The sequence below is a fragment of the Drosophila nasuta genome, chromosome 2L, assembly GCF_023558535.2.
Source record: "Drosophila nasuta strain 15112-1781.00 chromosome 2L, ASM2355853v1, whole genome shotgun sequence".
NCBI lineage: Eukaryota > Metazoa > Arthropoda > Insecta > Diptera > Drosophilidae > Drosophila > Drosophila nasuta.
In genome coordinates, this window is record NC_083455.1 from 8,375,929 (window position 1) to 8,393,264 (window position 17,336).

The window sequence follows — 17,336 nt, forward strand, 5'->3', positions numbered from 1 at the left end:
TGTGTGGGAATTTTTTAATGATATGCAAGAGTGAAACACTAGATTTAAGTATCTCTATTAGCATTTCCAAAACATTTTAAATCGAATCTAATAAGGGGATATTTTTAAAATCAAATGATTTTTTTTTTTTTTTTATTTACAATCTGTCTTAAGACAATAAGAAAATTTTATGACTAATATTTACATAACATGAATAGCAGATTTCCAGTGAAACCTGCTATTAAATATAACATCTTGTTTACTTAAAATTTACCTATCAGGGAGATCAAGAATGTGAAATCTTTTAAGTCTTCTAACAGTTGAGCTATTGTCTAAAAGAGCTAGGGCTAAATTATTTTCATGATTGTGAAGTCTGTCTGTGTATTTTTTACTATATTTCTTAATCTCTTCTTTTATAGTTGGAATATTTAAATCTCTGTGAATATTTGCATTGGTTACATAAAATGGAGCGTTAACAATTTGTCGCAATGTTTTTGATTGGTAGCGCTGAAGTATTTCAATATTTGAATTGCTAGTTGTTCCCCAGAGCTGAATAGCGTATGTCCAAACAGGCTTCAAAATGGCTTTGTAGAGGAGAATTTTGTTTTCCAAAGTAACCGCTGATTTTCTACTTAGTACCCAGGACATTTTCAGTGTTTTTATTTTAAGTTGTTGACATTTCGCTTTTAAGTGCGGTTTCCATGTTAGTCTGCGGTCGAGGTGCATGCCAAGATACTTCACACAGGTATCTAATAAGGGGATATTTTTAAAATCAAATGATGAAAATAAATTATTCATTAAGTTGTCTTCTAATCTATTTACTTTTAGAAAATCTAAAAAGTGTTTAAGTAGTGACAGTCCGTGAAAATATGGTTGCTAAAAATATAAATCCATATCCATAATTTATTAAAACCAACTCTATTTTGTACTACCAGTGAAACTTTACTGACAATTTCTGAAAATATGTTTAATAAAAATATTAAAATAATCAAATATTGAATCTTAATATCATCTTTAATAACTGAATAAAATCAACTGTGTTTGCTTTGAATAATCTATGAAAACCAATTATTTAAGTGAAATTTTACAGTGCGTTTCGAATGCAGTTTCCCAAAAGTGCTGTGACCTTGGCTAAGCTGAATAAATTAACATGATTTTTCGTTTTATTTATATTTACAGGCTGGGAACTACGCGGCTTAAATTGTTATAAATATTTTAATATCAAGCATTCGTGGGAGAAAGGCGCCGAGCTGTGTCGAAGGTGAGTAAAGCCATAAGCATAACCATAATCAGATGATAATTTGAATATTACTAGACAAGCATATATATGTATATCTGTGCATATACATATATAGGAAGTGGTGGGCTGAGTTGTCTGATTTAGACAACTTCCATTGCACTGAAGTGGCTCAAAGTGGTTACGCTTCAATAAGTGCAACTACCTGTTCTTCTTGATGGATATAAAGAAGCATAGATGGTTGGATAGCTAGATAGATAGATAGATACTTGACTGTCTAGATATATGGTAGTATGGCTGCTGTTGTTGTTATTGTTGTTGTTGAATCAGTTGCCGTTACAGCACCGCATTGCATTTCCGTTGCCGCCGTTGCTGCTGACAGTTAACTGTCAATGCCAAAGTGGGCTGAGTCCCAGGCCAAAAAGGCAGGCCGGCAAAACTTGCCATCGGCTTGACCAAGTTTGAAATTGTTTTGTCAGGCCTCAGTGGCCACAGCAATGCCCATGGAATCGATAAGCCCAATCTATACCCGATGATTCATACTATTATTCATTCTTTCTTTCTTTCTTCATTTTTTTTTAATATCAACTTGGCGTCCATGTCGTTGCCTTTTCCACAGTTGGCCAGTTTGGTTCAAGCGAAAAGAAAGTCGTTGTCGACATGGTCGTCATCGGCGGCAGTCAATAAGCTTCCGGCGTTCGGAGGTTCGGCCCCAAAACGAAAAGTAAAATAAAACATACCTGATTCGGTTTTTGGGTGTTAACCTGCTGTTGACCCAAATACTTTCGAGTGCTCGATCCACACAAACTGCACCTGCCCAGCGAGTGTGTTGTGTGGTGGAGTTGAGAGCTGAGGCTGAAAACTGAGAGTGTTTCGATTTGATTGGAAGCGAAGTTAACGTCTGTATCGATTATTTTGTTTTCTGCTTGGCTTTAATGAGCGTGTGAATCGCTTGTGCTTTTTGGGATTGACCGCGGGGCTCTGTGGGGTGAAAGTTTGATTGGAACGCATAGCATAGCAATTCGGCAAATGTTAAGTTTGAAACCATTAATAAATCTATCGAACGACCCACCGACTGTATGCAGCAGTGTCAATGGCCTACGCAATTTCACTTCGCAGTCAAGTGTTAAATGACAATTACACATGCCCGGCACAAGCTACACCGCCACTTCGACACTTCGCTACTTGTGTCCAACTACCAACTATATACTTGTGGAGATTATGGGGTAGGGGGGATGGTCTAATGTACTCGTCATTTACATGCCATAGACCTCGCCCCAGTCCAATGACAATTAAAATGCGACTGGCGTTTTATTATTTCTGCTTCCACAAGTTCAACAAACGGCAAACAACTCTCGAGTACTCGACTTGCTTTAACGTTAGATTTGCCAAAAAAACAAAAACAATAACAAAATTACAAACATCTTCATAACAGAGCGCATTGTCGTCTTCAGTAAACTTAAAACTTATGTGTACAAAATATTTGTTTTCAGGTGAAATTTTCTTTCTTTTTTTTTATTTTAACGATTTTGCGTGTGCAGCATGCGAAATGCGTAGAATGGAGGAAAGCACCATAAAGGCGTTAACACCACAAGTTAACGGAGCTGTGACCATAGATAAAAAATACACTCAGCAATTTGGCATTTGTGAGGTTCAAGTGCTTTTTGGGCGTTGCCAAATAAACTCAAAGAAAAATTGTTTGAATGAATATTTGGCAGTTGCCTTTTTGGGGAGAAATTTAGATTTTGTTTAGAAGGTAGTCAACATGAAAAATAATAACTAGACATTCGATGGTAAGAATAAGCTTATTGCTAAAAGAAAGAATGTACTTTCCATTTAATTATTTCAATACAATTAGCGAGAATATATTTAATTGTAATTGCAAACTCAGAGTTGGTAAACATAACGCTGGAATGTGGCAAGTTGTTGGTGAAAATAAGCCAAGTACTGTAGGACCAATAAGCGCAGACAACAAATCGCTAACTAAACAACCAAACATACCAGACAACAACACAATCCCTTGTCTGAAGTTTTCTGTAGTTTTCTCTCCCTGGTCTCTGAGTTACAATTGACAGCTGTATGACTAGAGGCGTGTGCAACATGCATAATTTTTGGCATGCAGCTGCAATAAATGCAACAACCGCCGCAGCCGCAGTTGCAAATGACACAGGCATATTGAAAGGCGCCCACACTGCGTATGCGTAATAAGTACGACCACTTTGACAACGTGAGTCAGTCAAAAGGCAAGCCAAAGTCAAAGTATTATTTTTCTTTTGTCTAAAACTTGTTTTCTTCTCTGTGACTTTAAGCTATTGTAGAACCCATAAGCTTTAAGCTGTGACTTTTTTCGGATAAAAAGCGTACTCTGTATGCTACGCTATTGGAAACGAAAGTTTTCTTTTGTGTCTGCGCACAGATTTGGGGCAGCATAATTAATGCAACAGCCAACAATAGAAAGTAAAGCTGCAGCTGCATAAATGAAATTGCGTTTAAGACGAAGCCAAATCTTAAACAATTACTCAATTTTCTACATTATTTTACTTTTCGTTTCTTTTGCAGATACGGCGCCGAGTTGGTGGCCATCGATAGCTATGCGGAAAACAATGAAACACTGGCGATAGCACACGCCAGCGATCCCAATCAGCGTGCTTCGGATAAATATTGGCTTGGTCTGGCTTCGCTGGATGATCTACGCACAAATACCCTGGAATCGGCGTCGGGTGCATTGATCTCACAATACTCCGGCTTCTGGTCTCTGCAGCAGCCCAATGCCGAGTCAGGTGAATGTGTCGCAGCTAGCTTTGCCAGCAAAACACAAAGCTGGGATCTGGGCACCTGTGAGTCGCTGCTTCCCTTCATGTGCCGTGCTCCCGCCTGTCCCCAGGGTGCGCTGCACTGCGCTAATGGCATGTGCATCAATCAAGCCTTCAAGTGCGACGGCAGTGATGATTGTGGCGATGGCACCGACGAGCTTGACTGTCCGGCTCAGTGCCATTATCACATGCAATCCGGTGGCGATGTCATCGAGACACCCAACTACCCTCATAAGTATGGAGCGCTGAGCAAGTGCAAGTGGACGCTCGAAGGTCCGCTAGGTAGCAACATTATTCTGCAGTTCCAGGACTTTGAGACGGAGAAAACTTTTGATACCGTGCAAGTTCTGGTGGGCGGACGCACCGAGGACAAATCTGTGTCGCTGGCCACATTGAGTGGCAAGCAGGATCTGACCACGCAACCCTTTGTTTCTGCTTCCAACTTCATGATTGTCAAATTCACCACCGATGGCAGTGTTGAGCGCAAGGGTTTCCGCGCCACCTGGAAGACTGAGGCCAAGAACTGTGGTGGTACCTTGAAGGCCACGCTGCAACGGCAGATCCTCACCAGTCCCAACTATCCCAAACAATACCCAGGCGGTCTGGAGTGCCTGTATGTTATTAAGGCCCAACCTGGACGCATAATTTCCATTGAAGTCGATGACCTAGACATTGCCAAGGGACGCGACTATCTGCTCATACGCGATGGTGACTCACCCATGAGTCGCACGATTGCCCAGCTGACGGGCAAGACCAATCAGAATGAACGTGTCATTATCTCCACTGGCAATGCGCTTTATTTGTACTTCAAGTCGAGTCTTGGCGAGGCAGGCAAGGGCTTCAGTCTACGTTATATTCAGGGCTGCAAGGCCACGATTACCGCACGCAATGGCACCGTTACTTCGCCCGCTTTTGGCTTGGCTGATTACCCAAAGAACCAGGAATGCTTCTTTACCATTCGCAATGGAGCCCGTGCTCCACTCTCGCTGAAGTTCGACAAGTTTACTGTCCACAAGAGCGACAATGTGCAAGTCTTTGATGGCTCCTCCACTTCTGGATTGCGTCTACACTCGGGTAATGGTTTCACTGGAACTGCAGCTCCAAAACTAACACTGACTGCCTCATCTGGCGAGATGTTGATTAAATTCACCTCTGATGCACTGCACAATGCTGCGGGGTAAGTAGTTTTAAAAGGCTCCTCTACTTTTATCGAAAACTAATAATACAATAATTTGTAAATAATTGCAGTTGGTCGGCTACCTTCTCAGCGGACTGTCCCGAGCTGCAGCCTGGCATTGGGGCCTTGGCCTCCAGTCGCGACACGGCCTTCGGCACGCTGGTCAGCTTCACATGTCCCATTGGACAGGAGTTTGCCACCGGCAAGACGCGTCTGGTTACGGAATGTTTGCCTGGTGGAAACTGGAGTGTCTCCTACATACCAAAGTGTCAGGGTAAGAATTTAATTTATGTATTTAATAATTTAACTCAAAATAAGAATAAAATGCATTATTGAAGCTTAAACACAAATTTCAATTAATTGTTCTCTATTTACAGAGGTCTACTGCGGTCCTGTTCCACAAATCGATAACGGCTTCTCCATTGGCTCCTCGAATGTCACATATCGCGGCATTGCCATGTACCAGTGTTATGCTGGCTTTGCATTTGCCACCAACGAGCCCATCGAGAAGATTTCCTGCCTGCCCGACGGACGCTGGGAGCGTCAACCTCACTGCATGGCCTCTCAGTGTGCTGCTCTACCAGAAGTTGCCCATGCCAACATGACACTGCTCAATGGCGGTGGACGCAGCTATGGCACCATTGTGCAATACGAATGTGAACCTGGCTATGAACGCAATGGACATCCCGTACTCACCTGCATGTCCAATGGCACCTGGAGTGGCGATGTGCCACGTTGCAGTCGCAAGCGTTGCTACGAATTCCCCGACATCGATAACGGTTTCGTTGTGGACTCTGCGCGACCATATCACTTTGGAGACGAGGCACGCGTGCAGTGCTTTAAGGGTTACAAACTCATTGGCAGCAACATTATGCGTTGCAGTGAGGCACAACGTTTCGAGCAGCCCCCAACCTGTGAAGACATCAATGAATGCAGCTCCTCACAGTGCGATCTTACAACCACCGAGTGCAACAACACCAATGGCTCTTTCCACTGTCAGTGTCGTTCCGGTTTTACGGCTACCACCGAATGCAGACCTGTTGCGGATTTAGGATTGGGTAATGGTGGCATTCCTGACGATAGCATCACCACTTCACCAAGTGAGCCCGGCTACAGCAAGGGCCTGGTGCGTCTTAATACAAATGGTTGGTGCGGCGCTTCCCTGGAACCTGGTGTAAATTGGATTTTGATTGACCTCAAGGCACCCACCATTTTGCGTGGATTCCGCACGATGTCTGTGGAGCGTCCAGATCGCAATGTTGCCTTCAGCTCGGCGGTGCGTCTGCAGTACTCGAATGATTTGACCGATGTGTTCAAGGACTATGCCAATCCCGATGGCACTGCTGTGGAGTTTAGAATTCTAGAGCCCACTCTGTCTATTTTGAATCTGCCCTTGCCCATTGAGGCACGTTACATTCGCTTCCGCATTCAGGATTACGTGGGCGCGCCTTGTCTGCGCATGGAACTGATGGGTTGCACTCGCTTGGACTGCGTGGATATCAATGAGTGCAGCAAGGACAATGGCGGCTGTGACCAGAAGTGTATCAATTCACCCGGTGGCTATGCTTGTGCCTGTAACACAGGATATCAACTCTACACCTCCAACGGCACCGCTGGCTACCACGTTGAGCGTTCCGAGTCTGGAGAACGTGATGGCGACACCTATCAACGTAACAAGACCTGTGTGCCTGTAATGTGCCCTGAGCTAGAGGCTCCAGAGAATGGTCAATTGTTGAGTGAACGAAACGATTATCATTTCGGAGATGTTGTGCGTTTCCAGTGCCACTTTGGCTACATCATGAGTGGCAGTTCTGTGGCCCTGTGTCTCTCCAGTGGTCAATGGAACGCTAGCGTACCGGAGTGCAATTGTAAGTACTAAAAGTTATACTTCGGTTTTTTCGGTGATTAATTGTTTGTCTCTTGCAGATGCCAAGTGCGTTTCCTTGCCAGATGACAAGCTGGAGGGTTTGACCGTTGCTCGTCCCGATCCCGAGTCCGTGCTCGTGCCATTCCGTGATAATGTGACCATAAGCTGTGGTTCCCCGGGTCGTCAGTTGCGTTCCACTGCCTCAGCTGGCTTCAGACAGTGTGTCTACGATCCTAAGCCGGGCCTACCAGACTACTGGCTATCGGGCATGCAGCCTTCCTGCCCCCGTGTCGATTGTTATGCCCCCATGCCTACACCCGGCGCTGAGTACGGGCAATTTGTTGATACACGCTTCCAGAGCAGCTTCTTCTTTGGTTGCCAGAATACATTTAAGCTGGCGGGCCAAACGAACCGTCACGATAATGTGGTGCGCTGTGGTGCTGATGCCATCTGGGACTTTGGCGATTTGCGTTGCGAGGGACCTGTGTGCGAAGATCCTGGTAGACCTGCTGATGGCCGTCAGCTGGCACGCAGTTATGAGCAGAGCTCAGAGGTTTACTTTGGCTGCAATCGTCCCGGCTACATTCTAATCAACCCTAGACCTATTACTTGTATCAGGGAGCCAGAGTGCAAGGTTATCAAGCCTTTGGGTTTGAGTTCAGGCAGAATTCCCGACTCGGCCATCAATGCCACCTCGGAACGTCCCAATTATGAGGCCAAGAATATTCGTCTCAATTCGGCCACAGGCTGGTGCGGCAAGCAGGAAGCTTTTACCTATGTCAGTGTTGATCTGGGTCAAATCTATCGCGTTAAGGCCATTCTAGTTAAGGGTGTGGTCACCAACGACATTGTGGGACGTCCCACCGAGATTCGTTTCTTCTACAAACAGGCCGAGAACGAGAACTATGTCGTATACTTCCCCAATTTCAATCTCACAATGCGAGATCCTGGAAACTATGGTGAATTGGCAATGATTACGCTGCCCAAATATGTGCAGGCTCGCTTTGTCATCCTAGGCATCGTTAGCTACATGGATAATGCCTGTCTGAAGTTTGAACTGATGGGTTGCGAGGAACCCAAGCAAGAGCCGCTGTTGGGCTACGATTATGGCTACTCTCCGTGTGTGGATAATGAACCACCAATCTTCCAGAACTGCCCGCAGCAACCTATTGTTGTGCGTCGTGATGAGAATGGCGGTGTGCTGCCTGTTAACTTTACTGAACCTACTGCTGTGGATAACTCCGGTTCTATTGCCAGGTTGGAAATTAAACCACAAAACTTCCGCACTCCCAGTCACATCTTCAAGGATACAGTTGTCAAATATGTCGCCTTCGATTACGATGGCAACGTGGCCATTTGTGAGATCAACATTACCGTGCCGGATGTTACCCCACCTTTGTTGCAATGTCCCCAGAGCTATGTGATTGAGTTGGTTGATCGTCAGGAAAGCTACAATGTCAACTTTAATGACACTCGCAAACGCATCAAGACTTCAGACGAAACTGGTGAAGTGCGTCTGCAGTTCACACCGGAACGTTCAACAATCAAGATTGGAAACTTTGAGAACGTGACTGTTACCGCCACGGACAAATACAATAATCGAGCTAGTTGTCACTTCCAAGTCTCGGTGCAGGCTTCACCCTGTGTTGACTGGGAGCTACAACCTCCGGCGAATGGTGCCATTAATTGTCTTCCTGGAGATCGGGGCATTGAGTGCATTGCAACCTGTAAACCTGGATTCCGCTTTACGGACGGCGAGCCGCTGAAGACCTTCTCCTGTGAGACATCTCGTTTGTGGCGGCCCACTTCTGTGGTGCCCGACTGTGTGTCAGAGAATACCGAACAGGCTGCTTACCATGTGACTGCTACCATCACCTATCGTGCTAATGGAGCTGTGGCTCAATCCTGCTTGGGTCAATACCAGGATGTACTTGCCCAACACTACTCGGGACTGAATCAGTTGTTGTCGCAACGTTGCTCTGCTGTTAACGTGAACATGAATGTGACATTCTTGAAGTCAGTGCCATCACTTTTGGAAGAGAATGTGGTCAAAATGGACTTTATACTGTCCATTCTGCCGGCTGTGCGTCAGCCTCAACTCTACGACCTTTGCGGCTCCACGCTGAACCTCATATTTGATCTGAGCGTGCCATATGCCAGCGCTGTTATTGACTCACTTTTGAATATCTCAAATATTGGCAATCAGTGTCCGCCACTGCGTGCTCTCAAATCACAAATCTCTCGTGGATTCAACTGCAATACCGGCGAAGTACTCAATATGGATACCAGCGATGTGCCACGTTGTCTGCACTGTCCAGCGGGTACCTATGTCTCCGAGGGTCAGAATAGCTGCACCAACTGCCCACGCGGCTACTACCAAAACCGCGATCGTCAGGGCACCTGTCTGCGTTGTCCCGCCGGCACCTACACCAAAGAAGAGGGATCCAAGGCACTTAGCGACTGCATACCCGTCTGCGGCTATGGTACTTACTCACCCACTGGTCTCGTGCCCTGCCTGGAATGTCCACGCAACTCTTTCAGCGCTGAGCCACCCACGGGAGGTTTCAAAGATTGCCAGGCTTGTCCCGCGCAGACCTTCACTTACCAGCCTGCCGCCTCGAACAAGGCACTCTGCCGTGCCAAATGCGCTCCTGGCACCTACTCTGCTACTGGACTTGCTCCTTGCTCGTCTTGCCCTCTCCATCACTACCAGAGTGCTGCGGGAGCACAGAACTGTAATGAATGCCCCAGCAATATGCGCACGGATACCGCCGGTGCCAAGGGACGTGAACAATGCAAACCCGTGGTTTGTGGTGAAGGTGCTTGCCAGCATGGTGGACTCTGTGTACCAATGGGCCATGATATTCAGTGCTTCTGCCCTGCTGGTTTCTCTGGACGTCGCTGCGAACAGGACATCGATGAGTGTGCGTCGCAACCCTGCTACAATGGTGGTCAGTGTAAGGATCTGCCGCAGGGTTATCGCTGCGAGTGTCCTACCGGCTATACGGGCATCAATTGCCAGGAGGAGGCTAGCGATTGCGGTAATGATACCTGCCCCGCACGTGCCATGTGCAAGAATGAACCTGGCTATAAGAATGTGACATGTTTGTGCCGCAGCGGTTACACTGGCGATCAATGCGATGTTACCATTGATCCCTGCACTGCCAACGGTAATCCCTGCACAAATGGTGCCAGTTGTATGGCCCTGCAACAGGGACGCTACAAGTGCGAATGTCTGCCCGGCTGGGAAGGACTTCACTGTGAGCAAAACATCAACGATTGCGAGGAGAATCCTTGTCTGCTTGGCGCTGCCTGCACAGATCTGGTCAACGACTTCCAGTGTGCCTGTCCACCTGGTTTTACGGGCAAACGTTGCGAGCAAAAGATCGATCTGTGTCTATCAGAACCCTGTAAGCATGGCGCATGTGTGGATCGTCTATTTGACCATGAGTGTGTCTGCCACCCTGGCTGGACAGGAGCTGCCTGCGATGTTAATATCGATGACTGCGAAAATCGTCCCTGCTCCAATGATGGCGTCTGTGTGGATCTGGTTGACGGCTACAGCTGCAACTGTGAGCCTGGCTACACGGGCAAGAACTGTCAGCATACTATCGATGACTGTGCCTCGAATCCCTGCCAACATGGCGCAACCTGTGTGGATCAATTAGACGGCTTCAGTTGCAAGTGTCGCCCTGGTTTTGTTGGTCTCAGTTGTGAGGCTGAGATTGATGAATGCCTGAGCGATCCTTGCCATCCTGTTGGCACCGAACGCTGCCTGGATCTGGACAACAAATTCGAGTGCGTGTGCCGTGATGGCTTCAAGGGCCCGCTCTGCGAAACGGATATTGATGACTGCGAGGCACAGCCTTGTCTCAACAATGGCCTCTGTCGCGACCGTGTCGGTGGCTTCGAGTGTGGTTGTGAGCCTGGCTGGAGTGGCATGCGCTGTGAGCAACAGGTCACCACATGCAATGTGCAGGCACCTTGCCAGAACGATGCCAAGTGCATTGATCTCTTCCAGGATTACTTCTGCGTTTGTCCCAGCGGCACCGATGGCAAGAACTGCGAAACGGCACCCGAACGTTGCATTGGCAATCCCTGCATGCATGGCGGCAAGTGCCAGGACTTTGGCTCTGGTTTGAACTGCAGCTGTGCTGCGGATTATTCCGGCATTGGATGCCAGTACGAGTATGATGCTTGTGAGGATCATGTCTGCCAGAATGGCGCAATCTGTCTGGACAACGGTGCTGGTTACAGTTGTCAATGTCCGCCTGGCTTTACCGGCAAGAACTGTGAATTAGATATTGTCGACTGCAAGGACAACTCGTGTCCACCTGGCGCCAGCTGTGTGGATCTTACTAATGGGTTCTACTGCCAGTGTCCATTCAATATGACTGGCGATGATTGTCGCAAGGCCATTCAAGTGGACTACGATTTGTACTTCAGTGATCCTTCACGCTCAACAGCTGCTCAGGTTGTGCCTTTCCCAACGGGCGAAGCCAACAGCCTAACAGTTGCCATGTGGGTGCAGTTTGCCCAAAAGGATGACACTGGTATCTTCTTCACGCTGTATGGCGTGGATTCTGCCCGCATGACTCACCGTCGTCGTCTCCTGCTCCAAGCTCATTCGAGTGGCGTGCAAGTTTCGCTCTTTGAGAACCTACCCGATGTGTTCCTTAGCTTCGGCGAATACACTTCCGTCAACGATGGACAATGGCATCATGTGGCTGTCGTTTGGGATGGAATTTCGGGACAACTGCAGCTCATTACTGAAGGTCTGATAGCCAGCAAATTGGAGTACGGTGCTGGCGGTGCTCTGCCTGCTTATCTGTGGTCGGTGCTCGGTCGCCCTCAGCCCGATGGATCTAAGCATGAATTGTCCTACACTGATTCCGGCTTCCAGGGCACCATTACCAAGACCCAGGTTTGGGCACGTGCTCTAGATATTACTTCTGAGATTCAGAAACAGGTGCGCGATTGCCGTTCTGAGCCAGTGCTTTACCCTGGTCTGATTCTCAACTGGGCCGGATATGAGATGACTTCCGGCGGCGTGGAACGCAATGTGCCTTCGCTGTGCGGACAACGCAAGTGCCAAGTGGGCTACACTGGTGCCAACTGCCAACAGCTTGTTGTTGACAAGGAGCCGCCAGTTGTGGAGCATTGCCCTGGAGACTTATGGGTTATCGCTAAGAACGGTTCCGCTGTAGTTACCTGGGATGAACCTCACTTCAGTGACAACATTGGTGTTACTAAGATCTATGAACGTAACGGACATCGATCTGGCACAACTCTTCTGTGGGGCACATACGATATCACATACATTGCATCCGATGCAGCTGGCAACACTGCTTCCTGTAGCTTCAAGGTTTCCTTGCTAAGTACGTTACTCAGTTCGTTAAATATTTTGCAAACACTTACTTATTAATTAATTTTCTTTTACAGCTGAATTCTGTCCACCTCTGGCTGATCCTGTGGGTGGTTCACAGGTCTGCAAGGATTGGGGCGCAGGCGGTCAGTTCAAAGTCTGTGAGATTGCTTGCAATACGGGATTACGGTTCTCAGAGCAGGTGCCCGAATTCTACACTTGCGGCGCCGAAGGTTTCTGGCGTCCAACACGTGAACCTTCCATGCCTCTAGTCTACCCATCTTGTTCACCTGCCAAGCCAGCTCAACGTGTATTCCGCATTAAGATGCTCTTCCCTTCGGACGTGCTGTGCAACAAGGCCGGCCAGGCTGTGTTGCGCCAGAAGGTTACCAACTCAGTGAATGCTCTAAATAGGGACTGGAACTTCTGTTCTTACGCCATTGAGGGCACAAGGTATGTTTAAGATAAGGGTATTATAATTAATGCTTTAAATATCATTTCTACCATTTGTGATGTTGTATACTTAATACGCTATTATTTCTTACTTAGGGAATGCAAGGATATTCAAATCGATGTGAAGTGTGATCATTATCGCGCCGCTCAAAACAATCGTGTGCGTCGTCAGTCCAAGGATGGTGGCGTCTATGTAATGGAAGCTGAGATTCCAGTTGTCAAGTAAGTATTCGCTTAAGAAAGAGCTTTACAGAAGACGAATCTTAGATGTGGAAAGAGTAGCATGTTTATATGTACAAAATATTTGTGTCTTTATGTGTGTGATTCTATGTGTTATATGTGTTCTATGTGTTCGTTAACCCAATTTTTAGCGAGGACGACGATCTGGCACTGACTGGTCGCCAGGGACGCCAACAAACTGGCGGTGATACATACACGCTGGAAATGGCCTTCCCGGCTGTTAAGTATGTCCAAGCATCCAACTCACTCAACGATCAATTTGCACCCGATCTCTACCACCAGCATTATCGCACCCAATAAACCAACTCAACTTTCACTCTTGTCTCAGACTAATTTCCAAGCTAATCCAGCTAATGTTTAATGTCTAACCATCCAATTCAATGCAATCAATCAATCAATCATAAATGCTTCAAGCTAACCCATGTGTCTTGCGTGCTAACTCCATTTCGAATTTAATCCAGTCGAGTCGATTCACATATTCACTTTTATTAACTAATCTCCTGCTATTCTCTCCCAACTCTAGTGATCCTGTGACGCATACATCGACGGGCGAACGCTCCAATGTGAAGCAGCTGCTTGAGAAATTGATTTTAGAGGACGATCAGTTTGCCGTACAGGAAATTCTACCCAATACTGTACCCGACCCAGCTTCTCTGGAGCTGGCCTCCGAGTATGCCTGTCCTGCCGGTCAGGTGGTCATGATACCCGACTGCGTGCCTTGCTCTATTGGCACCTTCTACGATACCTCCAACAAGACGTGCATTGCCTGCGCCCGCGGCAGTTATCAGTCTGAGGCTGGTCAGCAGCAGTGCAGCAAGTGTCCGACCATTGCTGGACGTCCCGGGGTCACCGCAGGTCCTGGTGCTCGATCCGCAGCTGACTGCAAGGAACGCTGCCCAGCTGGCAAGTACTTTGATGCCGAGTCTGGTCTATGCAGATCTTGCGGTCATGGTTTCTATCAGCCCAACGAGGGTGCCTTCAGTTGCGAGTTGTGCGGTCTGGGACAGACCACTCGTTCTACAGAGGCCACCTCACGTAAAGAGTGTCGCGATGAATGCAGCTCCGGTCAACAGCTGGGCGCCGATGGACGCTGTGAACCCTGTCCTCGTGGCACCTACCGTCTGCAGGGTGTGCAACCCTCATGTGCCGCCTGTCCGCTGGGTCGTACCACACCCAAGGTGGGCGCTAGCTCTGTGGAAGAATGCACACTGCCCGTGTGCTCACCTGGCACCTATCTCAATGCCACGCTCAATATGTGTATCGAGTGCCGCAAGGGCTTCTATCAATCCGAGTCTCAGCAAACCGTCTGCGTTCAATGTCCACCAAACCACAGCACAAAGATCACGGGTGCCACATCGAAGAGCGAGTGCACCAATCCCTGCGAGCATATTGCCGAGGGGAAACCACATTGCGATGTTAATGCCTATTGTATTATGGTGCCAGAGACATCAGACTTCAAGTGCGAATGCAAACCTGGTTTCAATGGCACTGGCATGGCGTGCACGGATGTCTGCGATGGTTTCTGTGAGAACTCTGGCACTTGCGTCAAGGATCTCAAGGGTACACCATCATGCCGATGTGTGGGCTCCTTCACTGGACCGCATTGTGCTGAACGCTCAGAGTTTGCTTACATTGCTGGTGGCATTGCTGGCGCAGTTATCTTTATCATCATCATTGTGCTGCTCATCTGGATGATATGCGTGCGTTCCACTAAGCGAAGGGATCCCAAAAAGATGCTCACACCTGCCATCGATCAGACAGGATCACAGGTGAACTTCTACTATGGCGCACACACTCCTTACGCGGAGTCCATTGCGCCCTCGCATCACAGTACGTATGCGCATTATTATGACGATGAGGAAGATGGCTGGGAGATGCCTAATTTCTACAACGAAACCTACATGAAAGACGGTAAGAATTACACAAAGACTTAATCAAACCTTGAGACTGATGATGTGTTTCACCTCACAGGTCTGCATGGTGGCAAGATGAGCACATTGGCCCGGTCCAATGCGTCGCTCTACGGAACTAAAGAAGACTTATACGATCGACTGAAACGTCACGCTTACACGGGCAAGAAAGGTGGGTTTGACTCAGGTTCACTTTTCGTGGCAATTAAATAAATTAATCGACTTTTTTATTTTATAGAAAAGAGTGACAGTGATAGCGAAGTGCAGTAAAACCATCAACGAAAAACAAAAAACATAAAACACAAATAACTTAAAAAATGTATAACTTTAAAATCTGCTTTAATGTAAAATGTGGTCATAAATGTATAGGCACTGCAGAGGCAAAGTTCGAACACTGCCCCCAAACAAAAAAGGAAAAACTAATACTCATTGAAAGCGAACAACAAAAAAAATAGTTTCAATATTGAGAGCGGCGAATTGAAAGCTTTGCATTGAATCGCTGTAATCGCTGGCTTTCATTTGTATTCAAATTTTCAATAGCTTTGGCAATTACGTGGCTTAATGCAAAGCTTAAAAGCCGCCTTCGATAGAGAGAGATTGAGAGAATGGAAGAAAAATCTTAAATTAGTGACTCCAAGAAGTGCTCTTTAAATATGAAAACTAAACTGAAATTAAGTCGAACTTATAATACGAGTATAATAAATGATAAAATTGTTTTAATCTTAAGTATTATTATCTAAATATACACATATAAATTACAAAACTTAAAGCTACCTTGCTTTCTAAGGTATTAAATGAGTTCAATTGCAATATAATTACTTTATAAATAAATTACTTATTTTCCAAACTTGTTGAAAAATTCGCGAGTGCTGTAAAAGGCAAATCAAATATAGTCGTTATTTTGTAATTTAAATAAAAAACAAAAACTAAAGCAAATTAATTACTGTACGATTATTTTATAAAATTCTTTTACCCATGTAACTGTATAAAAAGAAAACCGAACTAATAATAAAAAGCAAATGCTTATGTTTATATTTAATTCACTTGTTTAATATCATTACTATTAAAACATTTACAGCCAAAGACTAGGTCTCTTTGAGGTCCTGTCAAAAGGCGTCTGCCACATTGGCGTATTGTACTTGCTTAATGCCTCATATATTTTCTTGCGTCTATACTGCGGACTGCGTTCAAAAAAGTTCATAGTATTTTCCATCTGTAGGGATACATTAGTTTTGGGGGCAAGGTAGCGGCGATAGAAGTCTTGCAAATGATGAGTAACCTTGCTAGTCAATACCAAAATGGCGATGGCCACGGGAATCGTGAATGCGCCAATAATCAGCGTCTCATACTTGTCATAAAATTCCCCTGACATAATGTTCAGAGCCATTGTATGAACAATTAAATAAATGGAAAATTCCAATGCCTGCCAGATAATTAGTATGCCCACTTCCATCAATAACATGGCCACCAGACATTCACACATAATTTTTATCACGTTCGGTAATCTGCTTAATCCAAGTGGAACTATTCGACAATCATAGATAAGATCCATCAGTGCGGCGCATATAATCATTGTTGGTAACCTGGGACCAGGCGTATCGAGACCCTTCAGCCGATCTACAAGTAAGGCAAAGTGGAATATGACATGCAACAAGCCGGCTATCAAAACCGATTCCAATGAGGCCATATCTAAAGTAAAATGAGAAAACGAATATACAGCCAAATTAAATAAAATTAGAATAATTCTCACTCGTTAAAAGCAAAATACACCAAAAATTTAAAAATGATCTTAAAAAACAAATAAAAACTTTATAGAAAGTATTTCCTTTATGTTATATGTGCAACCCTATTTTCTAAATAAACAGTTATTGTTGACGTGCAATTGAGGTTGAATTTTAAGATTCTTAAAAATGCTACTTTGATCCCTTTAACTTGCTACTTGTTTTTTGTTACTATAACTATTTTGATATTCTTTAACGCTGTTTTCTAATATTTTGATGGTAAGATAGTATTCGTGACAAATAAAGATTAAAGTGATTACAAGGCCATCACATTATTGTCACATCTACTACAAGTCTGGTAGAATGCTAGGATCGTGTACGAGCTTAAAAAAGTCGCACAACTCTTTGATAGGGCGACACCCATAAATGGAGAACAATAATATTAACAAATTATCCTAAAATATTGCTGCACTCGTCACGAATGGTTTTAAGCACACCATCTTCTAAGTATGCAAACACAAATTCACATGTGGTAAATTATTTCGTCCTAAAAGTATGCACCACCAACTATATT

General features: G+C 45.7%; 2 protein-coding genes across 3 annotated transcripts in view; one reads left to right on the forward strand and one right to left on the reverse strand.

Annotated features, from left to right (window-relative positions):
* LOC132785739 (uncharacterized) overlaps window positions 1-16,222 on the forward strand; it is a 32,558-nt gene extending 16,336 nt beyond the window's left edge. The window contains exons 3-13 of one of the 2 annotated variants that reach the window (XM_060791983.1): window positions 1,159-1,240; window positions 3,776-5,206; window positions 5,278-5,480; window positions 5,584-7,074; window positions 7,133-12,451; window positions 12,516-12,891; window positions 12,988-13,113; window positions 13,263-13,355; window positions 13,655-15,042; window positions 15,103-15,213; window positions 15,280-16,222. In XM_060791983.1, coding sequence (XP_060647966.1) covers window positions 1,159-1,240; window positions 3,776-5,206; window positions 5,278-5,480; window positions 5,584-7,074; window positions 7,133-12,451; window positions 12,516-12,891; window positions 12,988-13,113; window positions 13,263-13,355; window positions 13,655-15,042; window positions 15,103-15,213; window positions 15,280-15,311 — 10,652 coding nt within the window. In that variant the 3' untranslated portion in view covers window positions 15,312-16,222. The remainder of the gene's footprint in view (window positions 1-1,158; window positions 1,241-3,775; window positions 5,207-5,277; window positions 5,481-5,583; window positions 7,075-7,132; window positions 12,452-12,515; window positions 12,892-12,987; window positions 13,114-13,262; window positions 13,356-13,654; window positions 15,043-15,102; window positions 15,214-15,279) is intronic. The other variant, XM_060791995.1, reaches the window with a different exon arrangement.
* Window positions 16,045-16,905, reverse strand: LOC132785744 (uncharacterized). The gene is made up of 2 exons (XM_060792008.1): window positions 16,792-16,905; window positions 16,045-16,730 (listed from the first exon to the last, which is right to left on the reverse strand). Exon 2 carries the CDS (start codon window positions 16,726-16,728, stop codon window positions 16,114-16,116), a length of 615 nt encoding a protein of 204 aa, XP_060647991.1. The 5' UTR covers window positions 16,729-16,730; window positions 16,792-16,905; the 3' UTR covers window positions 16,045-16,113.
* Window positions 16,906-17,336: the final 431 nt, after the last annotated feature.